This window comes from Vidua chalybeata, chromosome 1 (genome assembly GCF_026979565.1).
Source record: "Vidua chalybeata isolate OUT-0048 chromosome 1, bVidCha1 merged haplotype, whole genome shotgun sequence".
In the NCBI taxonomy this organism is placed as follows: Eukaryota; Metazoa; Chordata; class Aves; order Passeriformes; family Viduidae; genus Vidua; species Vidua chalybeata.
Genome location: NC_071530.1, coordinates 14280614 through 14297855, shown reverse-complemented (window position 1 = coordinate 14297855; position 17242 = coordinate 14280614). Strand labels below are relative to the sequence as shown.

Below are 17242 nucleotides of genomic sequence, written 5' to 3'. Positions count from 1 at the left end.
AGATGTGTTGTTTGGTACTGAGTGGGCAAAGCCGCCTCAGCCCCCACAGGGTCTGCAAACTGTCTGGGAGAGAGCTCCCCTACCCAGCAGAATGGTAAAAACAACTGATTTCTTGGCACGATGGCAGCTTAAAACCCAGCAAACGATAACAAATATTTTGAGCCAAGCCAAATATCTGAACCTGGTGAGTGGGAAAAATAAAAACAAAAACAAAAGAGAGAGAGAAGAACCACTTTGTACAGAGTAAGTGGATTTAATTTCTGTGAAATAAAGAAGAACAAGATGTGATGTAAAAAAAGCCAAAAATAAAATGAAACAAGCCAGTGGTGGTTAGTTTAAAACTAGTTTTAGTTTAGATTTAAAGATTTTAATTTCTTTGCCTCATGGAATGAAGTAGTGAAAGTGAGATAAATTTACAAAATTATTTTAGTAGCTGCTGAATCAGTGCTTTTGGTGGACACATTTTTAATTCACTATCTCAGCTCTAAAGGGCCATCTGTCTCACAGCCATTGAGGGGATGTAGGGCTGGACTGGGAAGTAGATGCATAGGTAATTACAGAGCTACATACAAACTACTCAGATCTCTGCACAGTGGATCCCCTGAAAAAAACTGAAACTGTTATAATGATTAGGCTGGCAGTGGAGGCTCAGAGGGGCTCTGCTTCTGCTGCTCCTCCATATGCTGCACTCAGGATTGCTTGAAGCCACACAGGACTCCCCTCTGTATTAGGCCTGATGTTGAAACATTTCAGAGGGAGGTAGAGAGGATTTTCTTCTAAACTGCATTTTGCACCTGCACTTCCAGAGCAATAAGCCTGCCAATGGTTTTGCACAGTTCTCTGAGCATCTCTTCAGCCACCCCAGAGTGATAAATCTATGGCTGGGAACTTTCTGGTACTAAAATAGCTCTGAAAGCACTTTGAATAATCAAAAAACCTTCATACTTTGTAGGGCCCTTTTATTTCTCCCTCTCCCTCTAGTTTAATTTCAGTACTTGCCTTTGTGAAACTCTACCATTTATTCCCATGTCACAGTAAATAAAGGTATGAATGTATCCTGCTGGGTCAATTAACCCTGGTTCTGTGCTGTGTCACAGTCTGTGCTGGCTGTGATTTCCAGAAAGGAATATTCTTTTGTCATTCTTTGCCCATGTGCAAAGCATGTTAAGACCGCTAAGATAACTGTAACACTTTTCTACACAAAGCTAACTCTGCTTTTTGTGATTTCTGGAGTGCAGTTATGAACTGTAAAATGACATGAACTAAATTCATGACTTGTAATCTAAAATGGTAGAGAAGACAAAGGACTGACAGTTTTTGTGCTTTAATGTCAGTGTGCTCCCTAATGATGCGCAAACCCCACCACAAAGCCTTGAACTCCAGCTCTCAGACTGTCCTTCAAAGGCCAGGAAAACTGGGAGGCTGAGATTTCCCAGTTTCCACGGGAAATTACTATATTATATAATATATATTACTATACGGTAATATGCTGCACTTCACTTCCCTACCAAACTCCAAAAGAAACAGAAATAATAATAAAAATAACAGGCACTGTTGACAAGCACATCCATGACTTTTTATGTGAAGTATTTAGATAAGCTTGCTGGGTAAAGTCAGCCTAAACATCTGCCTGACATAAGAATAAACCTGTTAATAAAATGAATCTTCTGTGTAGCAGCAAATAAAAATACTGACTATGTTTTTAAGTGAATACCTGATAAGGAAATCAGCTATGACACAGATGAAAGGTCAAGACACCAAATGATGAACTGCAATTATTTTCAGAAGTGATATGGAAATAAATCAGTATTAATCTATATACCAGTTCACATCAGTGATGCATGCTCCTGGGTTATGCTTACAAAGGAGCAAATAATGAAGAATGTAGGTTAAGAACTAAAGGAATGAAGACAAATGTGGAAGGCAAATTCCATCTCAGAGTTCCCTCTCAATTCTGGTGAAGTAGTGTATAGAGAGAAATGCTTTAAATCAATGGGAGTATATTTTCCTTGCACAGCAGAGTTAGTGTTAAATAAACAACTGATATTTCAATCAGTGAAGGAAAGGGGGATCTCCCAGGTTGTTTTTTGAGGAGACCTATTGTTACCTCTCTGGCCTTTCTCCAGACTCCTGAATGCTGAAAGATGCAGAGGGAGAATTTTGCACCAGATCAGCTGGCACTCCTAGGGCTCACTGCTCTAGATGTCTTGAATTACTGCAGGGGTTGTAGGTGCCAAAGGGATGGGCGGGCAGTGAGATAGGGACTGGCAGACAGAGGCCAGAGGGAGCCTGGTGCTCCCTGTGCCAACCCCCGAGTCTGGAGATTCACACCTGGTATCAGGTCTGTGTCCTGCTGAAAAACCCAGCAGTATAAATTTGGGCTGGATTGGCTGGATTTATGTCTTATTAGCCAGAACACACAATAAGGAGTTCCTCTTAGTGTATGGCCCTATGACAGCTGCAGAAAGACAGATAATGCTCAATCCAGAGCAAAATGTCTACTTATGTTAACCCCCTGTTAATGTTTTTGAACAAATTTGACCAGGCAGAGTGTATTTATACCAGACTAGTGCTTTTTGGTTCATGGCTGCAAAGTTTTGATACTAGGATTCTTAAAGCTGGATATATGGTTTTGTCCTACCCCAGACATAATGTGAACTGAACATCTTGTGTTATTAACAAACACATTTTGGTCTCTGGGCAAGCTGGAGGTCTCATTCACTGTTACAGGATGAGAGAAAAATGGTGCCACCCAGAAACTGTCATCCAGCTTGGTGGGAATGCAAAGATTTGTGTTATATGCATTAGAAGAAACATTTTGATAGAAAACATAAAGATCCTGCAGTAAAAGTGCCCAGAAGGTGTTGCTCCTTGTGGGTTTGAAAACCCACCCCATGATGAGGATTGATGGCAGCCGAGGTTCCCAGTGACCCTGGTAATAGGCAATCAGTCTCCCCTCAAAGCCACACACGTGGGTTTCAAGTGTCCCTGTGGGGGCTCCTCTGGAGCTCCCCCTGCTCCTGCCCTGGGGCTGCTGGCCACAAACCATCGGGGCATCCCTGAGCCAGAAGGTCTTGCCATGCACAATGGCCCATGGCTCCTTCTCAAAGGACTGAGAAACAAGATGCAAGAAGACCCCTAAGTATAAAGATTTTGCATGTTATTTTTTCAGATAAGTGTAAATGTAACTGCTTTCTTAAATGTGAACATTAAATCTACTCTGTAAAAACACAATTACTGCTGCCATGGCAGGCATCAGTTGTCCCTTTTGAAGGAATGCCTTGAAAACGCAATCATAAAATCCTTGTGCATTATGGATTTCATTAACATTGTACTCCCCTAGGATTCCCAATTGCACAATAACAGGAGTTCTTTAAATTTTAAATACCACAGACAGGAACAATTTCACTAAAACCAGATGTGAAACCCTTGCATGGGCCTTCTTACTGGTTCTAAGTACTGAAACTGGCTGGTAATTGATACCTATTAACATGTTTGTTGTTCACATTACAGAAATGGAAACACTATACTATTTTTCCTGTGAAAGGATCCATTAATGAGGGACAATGACTTACATTGCAATGGCAGTTCCCTGCTCTTGATTAAATTAAAGGTCTGGTTTTATTTTTTTTTTTTAAATTATGCTGTTTCAAACTCAAGGGCAGTCAAGTGTGTGAAACATAAGTGCAATAAACAAGTAGGCTGAGCTTAAGGTTGAGATGCTAATAACATCCCATATAACAATAAACTACCTTCACACATATTTTTGGCAGCCCTTGTTCCCTCATGCATATCTTTATTCCATTCATATTGGAAAATTCACAGACTTATTAATGTGTTTTTAAAGAAGAAATTCAATCTACAACTCTGTTTCTGATTAAGAAATCACTCCAAAGCTCATGTTAGTTGAGCAATTTTCAAAGTGTGTTTGAGGGTAAAAATAAAATGGAGAAAGTGCCGACTTACAGTGCGACTGTACTATGGTTATTTTGAATCTAAGCTTTGAAATTGATTTTCAAACAACTAAGGAAATGAAGAAAATGGCAACTTTCACTTAACAGAGCCCTGTAAGCAGGTGGAACTCAGATGGACTCGGGGGTTCATACCTTCAGCCACAAAGGAGCAATCTAGTTTTTCCACAAATGAATAGGATTCAGGTCCACAGATGGAACTCATGCAAATCCATTACTAATAACGAGCCAACACTATTTCCCTAATTATTTTCATCAAAATGGTCCAAAAGACTTCAACAGCTCAAAGGATACAATAATATCTCACGCCCTCTAGATGTCCTCTATAGATACCAATCTCCTCTAGCTGATACTCAACAAGGTTTTCTGTTTCTTTTGTCTTAACAAAAACATTAACCTTAAAGGGAGAGGCAAAAGGAAGAGAAAGGAGAACTATAATATTTCTCCTATTAAAAAAAAATCCAACACTGAGAAAATTGATATTTAGAGCTGCATTTTCAAGCTGTTCTGCCCACGTATGACTACACAGCTCATATAAATGCCCTAGTTGACTGTGCACATGAGCAGCTCAAAGACAGATATCACTATTTAACCAGCTGCAGTGTTTGTGTACGTATGGAAACCTGCAATTATGAAAAAATTAATGATTAACTGATATACACAAAACTTCTGTCTCTCTCTGACAAGGGCATATAGGCAGAAATTTTCACTTTGAAAGTTTTAAGTTCAGCATTGCTGTATCCTTCACCTTTGTTTTTTGCTGTTGAATATCTTCTAGAGTTCTGCACTGTGCAGCAAAAATTCATTTATGCTGCACTGCACAAAAGCAAATACTTCACATAAATGACTAGTTTACAATAGCATGCACAACAAAGCAGAACAAAGTGACCTCAGTCCTTCACATACAAGTGCCTTCCTCCTTTTTATAAAATAATGAATTTTTTTTCCTATGGTAATTTCAGAGTACTTTATCAGTTACATGTCCTTGGTTGTTTGTCTGTAAGCTCTTATGGAGATGAACATCTGTTCCCAGGGATATTTGTACAGAGGAAATATGGGACTTCGATATTTTATCCAGACACAAATTCACAACATGCACTTACTGCCAGTGGCATCAAGACTTTGTAGAAGATGAAGGTTCATATGCACAAGGACCCTCTTATTGAGGTTTCTGGGGGTCCGAAGCCCTTAGCACTCATCACAAGATTGTCAATTAACAGGAAAGCAGTTAGAACACAGTTGGAAGTTTGAATTATCAGTGTCAGTGTAGAACTAAACCACAATAAAATAAGCACAATCAGAGCCAAATAAGAATTATCAGAGCCAAAGATGAGTTAAGTTGTTGTACCTTGTGAAAGGGGATGATATACTGAATCTCTGAATTAGCTCAGTTCCTTGTGCTGCACAGGTTGTGTTCCGTAGCATGTGTAAAGCATCTTAACACAGTGAATCCTCAAGCAAGAACTTGCAGGCTCACTCCTGCCAACAGGACACGGCTACAGCCCAATTGCTCCGTTATGAAATCTGCCTTGGGAATGCTGGTCCCTCCACAAGGGGTCCAGGCAGCGAGTGAGGTGTCCAAGGGACTGCTCAGGGAAATGGTTTGTGTTGCTTTTTCCAGACCAGGAGCTGGGTGAAGAAAATGAGAGCTGTGGCATGAGCAGCACAGCATGCAAATAACCACCAACTTCTGGATGGATGTGGTAGCTGAAGGCAGCAAAAAGCTGCTAAAAATTATACTCAGTGGGTTTTTCAGCCCCTGAGCACCCTGGTTTATGGCAGGAGGAAAAAGAGGCTGAGAAATTCATGTGCAAGAGGCCTGAGGTACCCTGAGCTGTTCTAAACATAAAACCTGGAGTAGTTTGAATTCTGTTATGTGTCTGTTATTAAAGAAGTTTATGGCAAAAGAAATCCTTTGAAACTTTTTTTCAGAAAGATCTAGTTCTAAGTGAAAGGATTAAGATATATATATATAGGTAATATATAGGTACATAGTTATCATAACTTAATAAAGTTAATAAGCACACAGAACACATGAATGAGATTTGACTAACTCTCTTGTTTTGATTATCTGGTCATAAATGTGCAAGTGACAGCAGAAAAGAAGGAAACAAAGGAAAGTGGCAGCCCTGTGACCAGATGAAACACATGGAATTTGATTCTGACGCATTCCATACTTTTTCCATGTGCATTCCATGGATTGCAAGTGGCAATGATTAATAACAAGCCTTGCACTTAGATACGGTCGAGGAGATTTTAGTGTTTATTCCTAAGTAATGAAAAAGGATCAACAGATTTTTTTTTTGCCACTCTGAACTTTGATTAGGTCCATTGTACTCGATTGCCAAGAGCTCAGGATGCACAGGGGCCCCCAAGCACGACACCTGAGAGTCCCGTTGTGTGCCAGGGATCAGAAATGAAAGATTTCCCCCTCTTTCTTCCCTTTAGTAACTACTACTCAACATGTTTTTGAGCTTTCTTGCAGACATCAAACCTCACAGGAAACATCAGTGTGAACACTTGTATGAAAGGCTAATAAGGCATTGTTTTTATATGTCAGTTAGTAATTTCCTATAGAAAATAACAGAAGTAGGAGGAATGTTTCAAATCTATGAACAAGTTTTCAATATTAGTATTTAGATATAATATGCTTAAGCATTTCTCTTAGCTTTTGCCAACAGAAATAGATTCTAGGTTTCAGGTAAGTAATGTAGAGACAACTTAAAATTGAGAATGATCAGTGGTTTTTCATATGATGATATTAATACTTGCCTGCTAGTATCGCTTTTTTGTACATGGTAATTGATATGAATAATCTGAACCTTTTAAGGGTTATGTGCCATTCAGCTATGGACCTGATAACGTATAGCAAACAACAAGTACAAAGAGACTGACTGAACTCAAGGAGGCTCTTCATGGTAACAAATGTTTGCAGGATTTCTCCTGTGCTAACAGAGAAAGCCGAGGCAGCCCATCTCGGTAATGAACGTTGTGTTTAAGGATGTGGAAGAACAGCCACCAGACAGAGACCATCGAGCTCATTCTGTGAGTAACACATTCTAGAAGGGACATAGGTCTTCTGAGGTGAAATCTGAGTGCATGAAAACACCACATTGTATTAATGCTTAACTGTAATCAGCTAGAGACATAGCACATGCTCAGTATACTGGGACATTCCACTTTAAGTGCATGTTAGACTAATATTGACTTTTCCACTAAACCAAAATCTCTGTTATTTGTGCCCAGAAGACTGCAATAACAATAGATGTGGGAAGTAGAAGAATTAATCTTCCTGACCTTTTCTTTTTCTATGCCTTTGGGAGTAAGTCTTTTTTTGTCTGTCTAATGTGGAATAGGAGTGATTCACTTGCAATGATTCTTAAATTATGTAGAAGTACTTCACTGTGTTATTTTTTTTTCTTTCTTTTGCATTCTTCACATTCAATAAACTCCACAGAGTATTATTAATAACATCTTTAAAATGTTATCTTTTTACCTGTATCCATTCTCTGATTGAATCTTCCCCTGGGGTCCATCCATTCTCAGGGTAATTTAGCCGGGACCTTTCTGAAGACCACATAGCGCTGTACTGGGAGGAGACAGTGATTTGATCAGAGTGAATTTCTCCTGACTCCATGCCTAGCGGTTCCATGCACTGGAAATCTGAAGAAAAATAAATTACCATCATTATTATGGTCGGCTTTTTGATTTAGACTTTGAATAAGAACATTTACCTGCTTTGAATATGAATATCTAAAGAATTTATTTTTATGTGACTTTGAATACTTTAGCAACTTTAAGTGAGACAGTGTTGGGCTTATGGTGTCATTCTTAATACTGCCATTTCAGTTGCCATGGCAATTCCTGCAACAATAATGCTATACAAATATTTTAGCCCAGTATTGTGGCCATTTCAATATAGGACAATAGAAGTGTCTATCCTAGGCTAGCACAGACACTCCTATAGATTCATAATATAGAACAATCTATGTTCACCTCAAAATTATGCAAAAACCCAGAAAAGAAAAATTAGATGACTTTATGAAATAATTTGATTTTAAAACTATTTACTTCAGTACAAAAAATATAAAATGCTCTTTGGATTCTGTACACTGGAATGAAGTAAATCAAAATTTTAATTCAGGCCACAGAATTATTGACCTAAGGAAATTACTAGCTCTTCTGTAATGTGGTGTATTGTAAATGAGTTGATCATCTCCATTCAATCTCTTTTTGTTTACACAAAAATGATCTAGCTAATTTAGAATCAATTGACTTCCTAATCATTATAGTGAGTTCAAAGGTTGATAGGGCAGAGTGACTCAATTCTTCTCTCAGTCTTTAAAAATAAAGACTCCAGCCCCTACTAAGGCAAGAGAAGCCACTAGCTTCAGACAGATCCTCACACCCAGGTGCTCCTAGGCCTTCATGTCAGTACAAGGGCACCCCAGTACAAAGGCAGGAGAAAAAAAACCCATGTGCCTATGCTTCTGTTCAAGGACTTAACACTATAAAAATAGAATTCATTCCTTTATTAGAATTTAAGCTAAAATACCTCCAAAATGGATTTGTATATATGTTGGATATATGCTCCTTTTTATTGCACCTTCTCTGGAACTGATGTTTCTCTAATGGGCGTGGGTGCTGAGCTGAAAGTTTCAATAACCATGAGTTGGAAAAATGAGCTTTAAATAAACAAAGTTTTGGGTTTTCAATGAAAATTAAAGTATTGTGGAAAAAAAGCTTAAATCTTTTATCAGGGATGCAAAAATTTACATTCAGAAATGTTATCAGGGTATTATATAGGAACCGTAGTTGGGGCTTCCCACAACTCAGTCATACCAACATCATTTCCTGTGGAATAGAGGAACTCCCCCAGTTCTGTGCTGCTTCAATGTATTAGGTACATGGTGAAGTACTGAAGCTGAACTACAGTAGGGTAAGACTCAAAGGAAAGTAACTTTAGCTTGAAACCTAAAGGAAAGCCATAAGCCACTATGGAGAATGCAAAACATGATAGGTGGGAGTAATATCAAAGTACCTAAAAAGTGTCTACTTTGATCTAGATGCATTGGCTTTCCCTGTAGTTTACTGAGAGGGACAAGTAACTCCTGGGACACCTCCCATGTCTGAGATAAGTAGATTGGGCTGTCCTCTGGAGGTGACCAGACAACACAAAGAGTAAGGGTGGCTGAAATTAAATGAGAGAATTCACTTCTCTATCTAAGTCTGCAGCATATAAAATGCTTCCTCTTGCCATCCAGAAGGGTTTTCATACACACCAACTTCTGTTCTGCTGTCCTGTGTTTAAGAGCTGAAGGCATCTCGGCATAGCAGATATTACTAATTCTGACTTCAGTGCGATGGTGCATCTACAACCTAGGGAGGGTGACTGTGGAGGAGGTAAACATGGGGACACAAGTTACTTGTGCTAGTTATGAAGGGATGGAAGCAGCACCCACATAAGGAGAAACCAAACTAGCTGAAGGTACAATGCTTCCCATCCACAGAGGCTGTGTGTCCCCCATTCCCTCTTCCTGCCTACATGTGTGTAAGAAAGCTGTTAAAAAGGCATGGAGCAGAGGAGAGATGGGGAGTTACAGTTAAATTTTCAGTTTACTAGTTTTCCTTTTGTCCCTTTTTTGATTAAACAAGTACATCAAATCTGTGTGAATCTGCTCGAAACTCCATGAAGATGCAAAAAGGAGAGGGAGTTTGATATAAAGTGTGTGTTTTATCATTGAGGAAAGCAATGAAATCTGCAAGGACATGGTGTAACACAGCATGTTATTTTCCTGTTTCCCTCACTTCATTTCATTCTCTGTCCAAAGGGTAAGCATGAAAATGAGTCAACTGAGAAAAAATACGAGACAGAGAACAAAGCTTAGATAGCTTATGAAATGGTTTAACAAGAGCATATATATTAAATGTATTCTTTTTATTCACTAAATCGATCATCAAAGCTTATTCCATGTAATAAAAGAAGACTTTGGATAGTGTGTTCATTGTTCACGTTTCATTGTTTTAATGCAAGTGTTCAATTACTCCGCATTCCTGTGTTTCCTTGGTCAGCACAGTTTTTCACAATAATTATCCCAACTTCCTGGCAATACAGTGGAATAAAACTGTAAGGAGAATTCTGCTTCTTGCATTTCTTTTCAAAGGGCAGCTGTACTTAAAAAAAAAAAAAAAAAGAAAAAAAAGAAAAAAAGGAAAACAGAACCAATCTTTCTCTACCCTCTTATTTATTTAAGGTTTCTTTAAAGCTTCAGACAACACCTGGTGTGCAAGAAGACATAACAGAGAGTATTTTCCAAGAAGCTCTGTGGGATAGATTAATACTGACCTTCTGAGACACTGCTCTGTGACACGCTGTAGTTTGCTGAGAAGCCCTCCTTTGCTATTGCACTGTCAGTGTAAAATACCATTGAAAGAATCCCTGTTGAAGACCGGACACGTCCTGGGTTGTTTTGCCCACAATAACGTCCGATGTGTGGGCCAACTGCAAAGAAACAGGATACAATAGTAAACTACCAGTGCTGCTGTAACAATAGGTGCCACTACAATATCCTCCCAAAGACAGTCCCTCAGCAGGAAACGCTCAACCTCTGTAACAGCTCAAAATAACAAAGCCATTCATAATTTAGTGATGAACAATAAATTGTTTATCCTACCCTAGTAATTGTACTTCTAAAATGCTCCAGATAGCACTCCATGAACCTCTGAAAATGTACAGAACCAGGATTTAGAAAAGTGTCCTTCAAAGTGTGCAGAGAGGGCAGTGATGCACAAAATTACTGATACAAAGCACCACAAGTATTTTCCAAAGTGTGATTGAAGCACCAATTTATGACAAGAGAAACTGAATGGCCTGATTTGCCAACCTAGTACACAAGATGCTGTGAGGAGTTCAAACAGTGCCTTCCAGGTTTTATGCTTAATACTGCAGATGATCTGTTAATTTAATCTCAAACTTTGAAAAACATTTTTTACTCATATTGAGGTTATGAACAATGGCTCTTCATTCCCCTTTATTTTGGCTTTCAGACTTCCATAGTTCTTTTGCCCATATGGTCAATATTAAAAAATATTGTTAAAGAATTTGAGAGTGAAATCTTAATCCTTTCAAAAGAGCAAGAATTTCTTAAATATTTCTCCATATCACAGAATACACACACATACACAGTTACATGATCTCTCTTCATGTTAATATTGTATTAACCTGATTTTAGTATTTTTCAGTATTTCCTGTGCAGTGAGACAACCTTTTTCCTTAATTAAGCTACTCAATTCACAACCAACATATGTGGCCTTCTAGCACTTGAGCATTCCCTACAGATAGGTCCTTAGGCTGTGGAATGTTGGTACATCTGTGCTTACAAACAATAAGAGAAGATAATGCTAAAATCCACCCATGGAGTCAATCATGAAAATAATCATGAGGCGTCATTCTAATGTTTACACCACTGGCTTTCCAGGCTTAAATTAACACCTTGTCATTTCTCTAGGAAGTCCATTACACTTTCAGTTTAAAATATAAAATGTTTAGATATCCTAATTATTCACAGTTCAAAGAAAATCTACAGCTAACATAATTTCCTAGTCCTTTATTGGCATTTTCCAACAAGTAAAACAGTTCCAGCTTGGAATAGCTTAATACTTACTTATGTAAGCTACACATTTCTGTAAGGCCCTAGAATTGCCAGAAAGAAGGGAGCTCAGATGTTATAGCTCTTGCTGCCAGCATGTGCTTTTCTATCCATACTCTGGCCACAGTTACTCTTCAGTTGCCTTGGCAATCCCATGGCATTTGAAATACCTGCCAATTCAGACTTTTCCCACTAAGGTTGTTCAATGCAGCATTGATAGAATGAAACATCCTATAGAGGATATGAGTTGAAGTCTTCCTCATCCTAGAAATCATTAAAGCTTCACGGTTTTATTTTTCAAAGAGAGAAATTTGTTTAGACTGTTACCATTAGCGGCTTTTTAAAAACACAAAATAATGCCCCCACATTCCAGTTGCTGCAGGTTTTTTGTTTTGTATTTGTTTTTGTTTTCTTTTGTATTTTCTGTGTGCAAACAGCTCTGATCCTACTCCTTCTCAGAATGACTTTCAAGATTATAGCTGCTGATGGTGCTCTGAACTGCAAGAAAATAAGGGGAATAAGGCTACCATGTTATGGTACTCTGAGCCTCCCTCCTCCCATTTCCTGTAGGGAAGCCTCTTTGAAAGGACAAACAGAAGAGAACTTTGTTTAAAGCAGACAGGCTTTAAGATTCCCCATGACTCACTGGTATATAATTTTTAAGACATATTTAGTGATTATGCATTTGAGTCTTCAACAGATTGGCCCTGCCATCACAGTACCATTCCTTTTGCCAGCTATGTGCATGCAAGTGCCAAAAATGTGCAGAATATGACACAAAGAGGTATTGAATTTTTTTGTGCAACATGTAAACCTTAGCCTGCTGAGCTAATATGATATTGATCTGAGCACAACTGGATGAAATAGAAATTCTCCTTCTTCTATAAACAGCTAACACAAAGTTCCTCCCTTCTGTTCTTTTTTTCCATTCAAGTCTTGAAAACTTTTGAATGACAGTAAATTATCAAATATTTAGTGAGTCACCACATCAAATAAATGCTGGGCAGGAAACACATCTGAGGAGTCATTCAGGGGGTGAGACTGTTTGTTCAGGTAGGCTATGCCACTGGTTATTGTTTACCATCTTCCTGACAATTCCTTAGGAAATGAGATGAAATTTCATATTAGACTGTGTAGAGTCTAATAGATGTAGATGGCAATTTTGGGGCAGAAGGTGCTGAAAAGTCATTAGGTCAGCCTCTAACTGTGGACCATCATGTTGCTATGACAGCATGCCTCAGGAAGGGCTACTCCAAATGTGAGTCACTTGGATTATGTCCTAACTCAAGGATGCTTCTACATCACCTGCAGAACAAAGGCATTCCAGTGAGCCACCTACCTCATCTGACTGCCCATGCTGTAGCAATTTCTGAGACCTTGGCTCTTCTTTTCACTGACACAGTATTATATAGTGGAAAACTGAGTAACTTTCTGGTTGAAAGATGGAGGGACAACAAAAAAACCTATTTTGCATGCATTTCCCAAAATGCAGAATCTAATTCTACAGCTTGAATAAATCCTTTATTAGCCTTAATAAGTATTTCTGAAGGTTTACAGATCAGAGTGCAGAATATATAGTAAGTGGCTGTTGGTTCAAGACTAAATAGAAACCTTATTCTTACTGCTTCTTCTTTTCTTTACTATTGTTTGCCCTTCTGCACAAAGAATATTGATATGAGGAAATTCTGAATATTACTGAAATACACTTTTACCCATCTAGCTAAAATATTAGCTTTTGGAATTAGGTTAAGAACCCCCCCCCCCCAACAACCAAAAGTAAGGAAAAAAAGGTATATCAGACTTCTAAAATATTAAAACAAATGTTATGCTAACTAGCCATATATTTAATTTTAAAGCTGCTTTTCTAAATATGCACTTATGTTGTAGACAGTATTTTCACATCACTATGATTTTTATTGAAAAAATACTTGCACCCAATTTAGGATGCTGAAGAAGAAACAAACAAACAATTAATTCCATCCTCACATTCCAGTAGTCAACTACACTGAGCTTCTGTATGCTCTTAGATCTTAATGGCTTCTCACAAGAGTGTAGAAAGCAACCACAACAGGAGAAACATGCTCAGATTAATAGCAACCTTCATTTGCACTGATGTTAATGACTGCAGTAAAGCATTCTGCTTCGCTCTGTAATTCAGTGGAAGCTCTTGTGGTATTGAAGCAGCAATGCTTAGGCTGTGGTTCTCAAACCATATGTAAACTTCTTTAAATTACGTTTGAGCCCTAGTAGACAGCCTATAGAGCTTCAAAGAGAGCTGCATGATGAATATGTGCAATTCATCACTAGAGCTAGTCTTCCTTTTGAGTGGGCTATTTTTCTTCAAAGTCATCAATGGAGTGTTCTCAGCAGATGCTGGTTGAGATATATCTGTGCCTTGGGCAAAGATATTTTTGGTATCTAGTTTATTCATGCAAAATCATATCTTTCTATTCTGAGATCTACTCACTCTCCTGCTTTAAATCCACCTGTTATCTCTTTCAAACCATGGTCCCTTTTCTGTACAATATTTGCAACAAGCACCTGTAGTTCTCAGATATTCCTCAACAGGGCTTTTTTCACGAAACAAAATGCCAGGTTTGAGATATTCCTGAATGCCTACCATTCCCCTCTCAAAACAGCAGAACACTTACACCACTGTTTAACTTCAGCCCTGTAAGTGTCCTTGGTGAATTCCTTTTGAAGGCAATCTAACTGCTCACATGCTTCAAAGATAAGCACATATTTTGTAGAATCAAGTAGCAAATACTCAGCACTTGTCAGCTTCAATCCACTGAAAGGACAACCAGGGAGGCTGAGGACTCCATGACTGTGACAGAGTCTTTCAGGATTAACATCTTTTTGAATGACTTACAGTTGCTGTCAAATTCTCTAACAGAAAATTGTTTTCCATCAGTGAAATGGAAATTATGTAGAAATAAAATATAAATGGAAGCTTACTGACTTTGACATATCCTTTTAAACATCATTGTGAAAATTTGTTAAAAAGAACATTTCTCTTCTTTATTTTTTGCTTTTTTGGGAGAGAAGGAAGGAAAAAAAATAACCACAACTGTATAAAACAGCAAATTTATTTCCTGCTGATCTCTAGTGACTGTAGCTTATCAAATTCTATAGTGAAAATATTTTCCACTTATGTTGGGTTTCATCTACCCCAACTTAGGCATCTGAAGTTTACATCTGACTTAGGGATTCATAGCTTTCATGACAGTCAATGAGACAAGACATTCCAGAGGTCCATTAACTGTGTCCTAAAGCAGATGTTGAGACAGGTCAGAGTGGGATGCTGTTCTCTGCTGGGAACAGAGGGACTAGCTGTGCCTGGCTCAAATGCTCATGCCTATTTTCCAGAGATGCATGTTCAGGGGGCTGTCCACCTAATTCTGCTCTAGTTGAGACCACAACTATTCTCCAAAAAACTGTTCTCTCTCTCCTATTACTGTTCTCTCTTTAAACTGTTATCTTTCTCTCACTCTTTCTCTGCCATCATCTCAGGAAACCACGAACTGAGGGATAAACATTTTTTTCCACATATTAAAAAAACCCTTTTCCACATATTAAAAAAACCTCACATTTATATAAATGCAATAGCAGCTTTAACACAACTGGGCATGTGAGCAGCATTACAACAAAGAAAAATAACTTCCTTTTCTATGGATATATCACTAAACAGAGCAGGCCAGGGGACACCCTCTAGACCTGCAGCCAGTAGGCAGGGACTGCTCCTGGGACCAAACTAAGACAGTGACACAGCTTGCCCCTATGGGGCTCTTCCCTCCGAAACTGGCTGGCCATGTCCAACTTGCCTGCTGAGAATGATCCCTGGATTTCACTGTCCTCCAAATCACGCTTAGGAATTTCTTGGGAAAGTGCAAATTGATGTGTGCTAAAACTGTGCAAGGGTGTACGCCAGCAAATTAGAAGTGCACACAACCACACCTGTGTTTCAGTAAATAGTGCACAATATTTTTGCACAGACTAAAGGGAAATGGACAAATGGCTCAAGGACTCACTCTGGGTGAGTCTTCCTCCATCAAAGGGAATCATATTGTCTAATTTACCACTGTGTAGAAATTTACTATTTCCATGTGGGTACAAATTAGATTTTTTTTCCCCCAGATACTCTCTCTATATATATTCTCCAGTATCCAGACATTCTCTATCTTCAGTTCATGGCCAGGTTGTACCAGTGTTTTCCCATGACAGCTTTGCTCTTCAGTTGAAATAGTTCTCCCTCCCAGGGATTCATCCTGCAATGCATTTATAAGCAATCACATTCCCTCTTTCTTTGTAGTGTTAAGTTAAACAAGAGAGACTGACTGCTGGCTGAGGATCATCCTACAGTGAAATGATGCAGCAAACATTTTTCCTACAACTGCTGCAACCTCCAACAGTTTATATCAAAGAAAACATTTTTCCGGCTTACAAATTCTGCCGAATATTTACAAGTAAACATGCAAGTACCCTTAGTGGATGCCAGGATCATTTTGAGTGTAGAGAGTTTGTGAGACAGTTTGCAGAAGGCTGATAATGCCTGTTGATAATTGGTCTTCAGTATGGCTCAGCCACTTTCTTGAACCAGGAAATGACTGCTTTGAAACCCTCTACACTGACAATAATGCATTTCTTTTTGGTTATATTACACATAAACTGATTTACTGGATCATCTTTTCAAATATCAGTTTAAATGTAAGCTCTACAGGACAGATTCAGCCTATATACAAATAAACCTATTATTAAATGTTCCAGACAACATTATTGTACTATTAAAATATTGTTTTTCTAATTGAGGCATTAAATACTAAATAGTCTTTTAGCTACTGTTATGGGTCTTTCTTCACTCTCTATCAAAATGGATTGAAAAGAGCCATGATAAACCCATTAAGCATAAAATATGAACAAAAACGCGCAAATATATGTTAAAAGACATATATTTCCTGCAGCATCAAGGGAAGCTTTAAGCAAAATTATATCAGGGATTTATTTAGGAAAACACTCAAGTTTTAATGTGTTATTAAAGTATATTCCTTAAGTTATATATTTTAATTTAAATCAAATATTAATGTAGGATTAGCAGTTTGCAGAAACTGCCACTGCTGTTCATAAAACAAACAAAAAAATCTATTAATATGGGTTATTCACTAGTGGAAAACTCAAATAGTTGTAATTAGTGCCCAACACAAACAACATAAATCTTCAGTCACTGAATTTTGCTACAAATTAAAAATTAGGAAGAAAAAGGACAGTTTCAAGATGCTTCTCTTTATCGGCTTATGCCAAACACAGAAACAGTGAAAAAGGCATCACTAATAATCAGCTTTACATAGCTGTTTCCACACAGCTCATGTAGGCATTTGGGCAGCCTAAAGGTTGGGCATTCAGCTTGAACAATCCCTTTTAGGCTGGAGCTGCAGCTTTTGGCTCTGGGTCCTTGGAGAATTGATACATGGCTGCCCTGCCTAGGGGAGACTTGAATCTTGCAGACCCAAGATTGTACATGAAAAACATATAGAAATCATGTAGCTATTTTATTTGTCAGACTCAGTGTAAAACAGGGATATGGGCAGAGGATGAAATGAGGGCTCTCTGGCTCTATAGGGTTAG

At 38.4% G+C, this 17242-nt stretch overlaps 1 protein-coding gene across 2 annotated transcripts in view; it reads right to left on the bottom strand.

The window, feature by feature from the left end:
* NRP1 (neuropilin 1) overlaps positions 1 to 17242 on the bottom strand; it is a 113602-nt gene that overhangs the window by 44653 nt on the left and 51707 nt on the right. For both annotated transcript variants that reach the window (XM_053947876.1, XM_053947884.1), the window contains exons 5-6: positions 10318 to 10473; positions 7468 to 7634 (exon numbers count right to left, since the gene is read on the bottom strand). In XM_053947876.1, the coding sequence (XP_053803851.1) occupies positions 7468 to 7634; positions 10318 to 10473 (323 nt within the window). The remainder of the gene's footprint in view (positions 1 to 7467; positions 7635 to 10317; positions 10474 to 17242) is intronic.